Below are 7,315 nucleotides of genomic sequence, written 5' to 3'. Positions count from 1 at the left end.
CATCGGTCAGGGAGGGGTTCACAGAAGCCTAATTGGATCCTTCTTTTCATGGTGTCTATCCGTACTTTCTCATGGAGCAAGTTGGGAGATGAACACAGACATGACAGCGACCTAACAAGCGATCGATCGTCGTCTTCGTATGTGTATGTGGCGCACGGCGGCTTGGTTCCTGATAAATTCGACATCTCTTTCGTGTTGCTGTCGTTGCGTACTCATGTCTGCTAGCCACTGTGTCGGGTCAATTAGCCCTGACCGAAGCCGGAAAAAGTACAGCCGTCGGAACACAGAACTCTCGAAGATGATGGTACTCTGATTCAGCTTACAGTTAGCAATACTGCAAAACAGCAGCACTCTAACAGTATGCAGCGAATGTACAGAGTCTTGCCGATTGCATCGTACTGGACCAATCATCACAACAAAGGTACTACAGTACTACGGAGTACTCCCACAATAGAGATGATGATCTTAGGCGCAGCAGCGATTTCTGAACCAAACCGAGCCAGACAAGACATACTGATAACATGTTTGGAAAACAACTCGATCGATCGACCGATCCCAGGAGGTGAAAGAAAGATACCGAGACATAAAACAGGACCAAATTTTCAACCCACTAGCAATTGTCGCAGGCCATTATCTGATCTCGACCAATGTCGCTGATCCCTGAATCCTAGATTGATCTCGAACAGTCCAATGGGGACAGGAGGAGCCGACGTGTTGCAGCATCCAGATGTGATCCAAAGCCCCCACAAAAGCAAATCTAGGAGCCGAACTTTCTTATGGTAGCGCCACGAAGAAAAGCGGCGCAAAGCCACCCAAAAAAGGCAACCAGGTTTCCACTCTGGTCTGCTCATGTTTTTCTCTGTCAGAGAGTGGATCAGATGACACATGTAAACATGAAGAATATGAAACTGGAAATACGCCTAAATGTAATGTACCGCATCCTTGGATCTCTGAAGATTCAGGAGGGTAGTACACTGCTATGCTCTGCTCTAGTAGGAAGGAGCAGGCCGTCGCGTTGGAGATCACACTGACGGGGAAAAACCTACTGCTGTAAAAACCTAAGTGAAATGGAAGCTGATCAAAACTCTCTAGGGTCGACGAAGATGGAGCGTCCGGGCGGCGCCTTGGTCCAGTCACCGAGCGTGCCGTGGGTGTACCCGTCCGCGAGCCGCTTCATGCACCACAGGTCCTCGGCGCCCAGGCGCGCCCAGTGCGGCACACCGCTACGGACAGGCTCGCATGCGGCGACCTCGGTGGCCACCACACCGCACCCGCCACGACGTGCCATGTTGTGCGCGTGCCGGCACAGCGCGCGCACCATCATCGGCGCCCCGGCCCCAGCGCCGCCCAGGCCGTAGAGGAAGTAGAGCCCGAACGGCCTGAACACGTTTGGGATGGAAGGGATCCCGAGCCACGGCACCGCGCGGTCCACCATCCGCGTCGCGCCCGCGGCGGCGCGCATCACGCGCGGAGCTCCGCGCACCTCGAGGCGGAATGCGTCCATGCAGTTCCACACGCTCAGCACCGCCCACGACGCCGGCGGCGACGCGATGAACGCCTCGACGTCTCCGTCCCACCTCGTCCCCGCAGGCACCGCGATGAACGTGCCGAGCGAGAGGGCGTTGGACAGCACGGCGTCGATGTCGTCCGGGAAGAACTCCACGGCAGCGAAGTGCCAGCGGTAGAGCCGTTCGGCGTCGCGAGGCTCGAGCTTCACGATGGAGACGCGGCGGGAGAGCCCGAGGGCGTGGCGGAACACCGGGTGCACGAGTACGGACGGCGTGCGGAACTTGGAGTAGCCGCAGCGGCCCGTGAAGAGCTGCACGGACGCCTCGTTGTCCTGCTCCGTCGCCATGTACGAGTACTCCGCGCCCTTCTGCCGGAACCACTCCTCCATCCGCTCCACGAGCTTCTTCCCGACCCCTTTCCGCCTGCGTATTGTATGATACTATCATGTACAGTTCGAAGATACAATCTGATGAAACGGATCAATTTTATCAAGCTGCATGCTTTATTCTTGATGATGGCACGTACCGGTGTGTGGGGGAGACGCGGAGGCCGAGGATGTATGCAACCTTGGTGTAGATGGGGTCCTTGCCACGGGAGCTGCCTGAGACGACGGACTTGACGCAGCCGCGGACGAGGCCGACAATCCTGGTGCCACCGCCGCCGCCGCCGGTTCCGGTGCCGGTTGCTATCTCCGCGACCTTTCCATACCAGGGCCGTTGAAACATGCGTTTCGAGCTGTTAGTTTTCCGCCGGGACCCACGCCGAAACGACAACGAATTAAACCAAATTGGATATATCAGTCACTCAGGTACTACGGGCGTACCAGCATCAGGTAGGCCGGCGAGTTGCGAATGCGGCAGAGCGGGTCGCCGAGGAGGTCAGTGAACAGGCACATCTTTCCGGAGCCGCCGCCGCTGGAACCCACCTCGCACTCCCGCTCCACCTCCTCCACGCCGCCGCGGTCACGACCACCGTCGTACTCTCGCACCCTCACCACCACCGCCGCTGCCTCCTCCTCCTCCACCACCGCAGCAACTGCCACGACCATGATCGAGCTCACTTTCTTGGTAGCAAGGAGTGGAAATATGTATGGTTGGCCAACCAGATACCAGGATCGAAAGACAGAGAGAGGAGTGGAGCGTGTGGCGAGTGGTTATATATATAGCTAGTGGCCGGGCAGTTGAAGGTCCGGGGCCGGAGGGAGGGCGTGAGTATGAATCACGTGAGGGAGAGGGAGAGGGGGTAGTGGGGGAGGGGGGCGATGGTGGTGTTCTTTCGCGACCCTAGCCTGCCGCCTTTCTCAATTACAATTACTCCCCACACACACCACTGAAATCGGATCGAAGCACTACCGGACGATATATATCCCCACAGCAATAATAATAGCCACAGGGAAGGGAGGAGGAGAGGCCGATTTGAAGGCTAGAGCCACTAGCCGCTTCTTTAAATTTTCGAAGCGACGAGTTTAATTGGAGAGGATGATAGCCAATAAAGGCTGTGGAGCATAGAGCCAGGCGCTTTGGGCCGTAGGCTTTTAACTGGCAAACGAGGAAGAAGCAAGCTAGGCTGGATCGGTCGATCGGACGGACGCCACTACGGGGTCAGGTTCAATCGGAATATCGGATGTGTCAGGACCCGGCCATGATTTGGGAAGGAGACTACCGATGCTTTGCAAGAACTAGCTCAGATCAAGATCTAACAGCAGCTAAATAAGGAAAATAAGTACTGGACATAAAGGAAAGTGCAGTAAAAGGAAGAACTGATAAACTGGAAGATAGTGTTTTTAGGGTTTTCATTACCGCGCTACCCAGCCACCCACTCTCCCTGGTTATATAGAGTTCCCAGAGGAGCCGCGATTCAAATTAAAGTAGCCTTACAAACTGACATAACTTATCACATGCGACAGTTCAAACGAAATTGAAATGGAGCCGTCCAATGAAGACTTGTCGATCTGGACCGTTGCTTAACTGAATCTTTGCATGTTGTCGACAGCGTCAGGAAATGCAGCAGTGTTTTCAGGTTGTGACAATACTCCCTGGGCGAGACCAGACTTGAAGGCTGGAAGGTTGGGAATGTCACCTAGATGAATTTGGCATCCTCCTAAGTTGCTTCCTCAGGTGACATGTTCTCCCAATGGATCAGCCATTGTGGGACAGGAATGTCGTACTCACCAACACTTCGTGGGACTTGTCGATACTGGAGTACCGCCAATGGCGCATACTTGACCTTGCCATCTGGAGTGAGCAACGGTAGAGTAGGATTAGGTACTGCCTTCGGCCCCAGGTGTTTCTTTAGTTGATTCACATGGAAAACATCATGTATCAGAGTTCCTTCTGGTAGCTGCAGTTTGTAAGACACATTGCCAACTCTTTTCATCACTCTGAAAGGACCATAGTATTTGGATGATAGTTTCAGTGAGTTGCGTAATCCTAGATCTGTTTCTCGGTATGGTTGCATTTTGTGGTATACCATATCACCAAGAGCAAATGTCCTTTCCGTTCTCTTCAAATCAGCTACTTCTTCATTCGATTTTGAGCTTACATCCGATTTTGCTGCAGAGATTTGAGGATGCGATCCTTCTCTTGCAGTGTAACTTGCACTTCTCGTGATACATCACAGGGAACTGCTATGTCATGCAGCTGAGGGGTGGAGAGTATCCATAAAGGGCCTCAAAAGGTGATGTCTTCAGGGATGTATGGTATGAAGTGTTGTACAACCACTCTAAGCTGGTAACCATTCTGCCCATTTTTTCGTTCCTTGAATGCCATGTTGTGAAGGTATTGCTCCAAGCACTGGTTGACTCGTTCAATTTGACGGGTGATATGTTGTACTAAAGTGTAGGTCCACTTTGAGTGCAATAAATATATCTTGCCAATTTTTTGAGGTGAATATCTTGTCTTTGTCACTCAGAATTATTTTAGGAGGTCCATGCAGCTTGAATATGTTGTCCATACACAATGTTGCTACCTGATGTGCAGTAAATGGGTGAGCCAATATGAGGAAATAGCATACTTGGTTAGTCGATCGACGACAACTAGTATCACATCCTTGCCTTTGGATCTAGGTAGTGCTTCAACGAAATCCATGCTCACTTTTGCCCACTTGTTGTCATGAATATTTAGTGGATCAAGTAATCCAGGGTAATGAACTCGTTCAGTTTTTGATATCTGGCAAACTGGGTATTGTGCTACTTTGTCAGCAATAAACTGTTAAGATGTGGCCAGAAGAAAAGCTTCTTGATCATGTGACGAGTGGCACTGTTGCCAAAATGTCCTCCAAAGATTGATGAGTGGAATGCATTGAAGATTCTATCTCTCAAGTTAGTAGCTATTCCTAGAACAATTCTATTTTTGTATCTGAAAATCCCTGAAATAAGTGTGTACTTAGGGTTACTGGTTGCAGAGATTGCCAGTTCTTGGAGTAGTTGGGTGCACTTGCTGTCATTGACGTAAGTGTCAGCCACTTCAGTCATCCCCAGTACATTGCTCCTCCATAGGATCAGTATATTTCCTAGACAAGGCATCTGCAGTTGTGTTGTATGTTCCCTTTTTGTATTCAATGGAGTAGTCAAACTCCAATAGCTTGAACATGAGTTTGTGTTGAATCCCTTCCAGTAATCTTTGGCTAGAGAGATATTTGAGGCTCCTTTGATCAGTCTTGATAATGAGTTGGTTACCAAGCAGATAATGTCTCCATTTCCTTAGGGATTCCAGAATAGCTAGTGCCTCCTTTTCATATATGGATAGCGTGGCTGCTTTTGGTCCCAGTGCTTTATTGAAATATGCTAATGGCCTTCCCTGCTGCATGAGGACTACTCCTAACCCAGTACCAGATGCATCTGTTTCCATTGTGAAAGCTAGAGCAAAATTGGGGAGAGCAAGCACTGGTGGTGTGGACATGACAATCTTTAGTTTCAGGAATGCATTTTGCTGCTCATCCTAAGTGAATGCATTTTTCTTCAGTGCATCATGTAGTGGTCTGCAGATGGATGCATATCCTTTAATAAATCTCCTGTAGTAACCTGTGAGGAATTGCCTCAGTTGCTTGATATTGGTTGGAGTCTCCCAATTAGTGATTTCCTCAATTTTGGATGGGTCTGTAGCTACCCCTGAGCCTAACAATACATTTCCTAGATAGTCCACATAAGCAGTAGCAAATGTACATTTGGAGAACTTTGCTTTTAATTGGTGTAGCCTGAGAATTTGCAATACCTGGGAGAGGTGGTGTCTATGTTCTGCCAGGGATTTGCTGTAGATCAATATGTCATCAAAGAAAACCAATACAAATTTCCTCAAGTGTGCAGAAAATATGTTGTTCATCAACTGCTGGAATGTAGCTGGAGCATTTGTTAGACCAAAGGGCATAACCATGTATTCATAGTGACCCAAGTGTGTACTGAATGCAATTTTGGCAATATTTCTTTGGATTCATTCGAATTTGGTGATAGCCTGATCTGAGGTCAAGTTTGGAGAATATTGTTGCACCTTGGAGCTCATCAAGAAGGTCTTCAATTACTGGAATTGGATATTTGTTTTTGATTGTAAGGGCATTCAACTATCTGTAATCAATGCATAGTCTCCATGTTTTGTCTTTCTTCCTGACTAGTATAGCAGGAGAAGAATATGCGCTGTTGTTCTTGAGCATTTTACGCACTAGTTCTTCAACAATATTTTTCTATTTATGAGGCATGCGATATGGTCTCATATTTGGTGGATTGGACCCTTCCTTGATGGGAATTTTGTGGTCACAAGATCTATGAGGTGGTAATCCCTCTGGTTCACTGAATATATCTGAGAATAGTTCCATAATGTCCTGGACTTGTTTTGGGATAGGAAGTTGTTGTTCCTGTGGAGTAGCAACACAATCTTGGCCAGGAAGAGGAAGCCTTACGAGGAAAGCTCCTGCCCCATTAGCTATCAGTTTGGAGCAGGTGGCAGCTGAGATAATTGGGTTTCTTGGTGGTTTGGCACTGTCTAGGCGTGTACACCATTCCCCCTTAATAGTGATGGAGACCATTCTTTTGTACCAGTCATAATAATTTGGGTTGTGTGCTTTTAACCAATTTGCACCAAGAACCATGTCATATCCCTTGAGGTCCAACGGCTTCAATCATGGGAAAATGTTGTTTTATTGATCTTGAAATTACAGTTAGGAATACATCCAGCTGATGTTAATTCTCCTCCTCCAGCTACTAGTACTTTTTGTGTTGCAGTAGCTTGAACTTCTAGCTGTGCTTTCTTCACAAAATTAGTGTCAATGAATGTATTGGTGCTGCCAGTATCAATGATTGCTACTGCTTGAAATCCTCTAATGTGTGCAATAACAAATAGTGTTGTATCCCCTGGCATTCCATGCAGTGCCTCAGCAGAAATGTGCATCAGTGTTTCTGGTGGTGGGTCTAGTTCATGAGGTGCATGATTTGCTACAGGAAGAGGTGCCAGGTTCTCCAACAGGGTGGGTTCAGCATCATGAAATGTATCATTGCTGTCATTGCTCTCTTCAGTATCACTATGACCCTGGAGTTGAATTGCATGCACAATGCTCTTCATGCGTGCACATTTGTGTCCCAAAACCCATTGTTCAGGACAGTACCAGCATTTTCCCTTGTCACGAGTTCTATCAGGTGGTATTTTGGGCTTGTTGTCTCTATTACCTTCATGGAGGTTGGGTTGTTGTTCTGGTGCTTGTTTTAGTGGGCACATGTCTCCTGTTGGTTGCCAGGTAAGCCAATTCATGTTGTCTTGCATGCCAATATGCTAATTTCAGTGAAGAGGGGTTATGGCTTTTCACCACATGTTTGACTATC

General features: G+C 48.6%; 1 protein-coding gene across 3 annotated transcripts; it reads right to left on the bottom strand.

Moving 5' to 3' along the window:
* Positions 1–758: 758 nt before the first annotated feature.
* Positions 759–2,819, bottom strand: LOC124700633 (probable N-acetyltransferase HLS1). 3 transcript variants are annotated; one of them, XM_047232725.1, is made up of 3 exons: positions 2,333–2,819; positions 2,035–2,207; positions 759–1,931 (listed from the first exon to the last, which is right to left on the bottom strand). In XM_047232725.1, exons 1-3 carry the CDS (start codon positions 2,555–2,557, stop codon positions 1,079–1,081), a joined length of 1,251 nt encoding a protein of 416 aa, XP_047088681.1. In that variant the 5' UTR covers positions 2,558–2,819; the 3' UTR covers positions 759–1,078. The 3 variants fall into 3 exon arrangements, with proteins under 3 accessions (XP_047088681.1, XP_047088682.1, XP_047088683.1); XM_047232726.1 differs by having other exon boundaries at positions 2,035–2,198; XM_047232727.1 differs by having other exon boundaries at positions 2,035–2,244; positions 2,333–2,371.
* Positions 2,820–7,315: the final 4,496 nt, after the last annotated feature.

The sequence above is a fragment of the Lolium rigidum genome, chromosome 3, assembly GCF_022539505.1.
Source record: "Lolium rigidum isolate FL_2022 chromosome 3, APGP_CSIRO_Lrig_0.1, whole genome shotgun sequence".
Taxonomy (NCBI): Eukaryota; Viridiplantae; Streptophyta; class Magnoliopsida; order Poales; family Poaceae; genus Lolium; species Lolium rigidum.
This window is presented reverse-complemented; position numbering and strand designations above follow the sequence as displayed.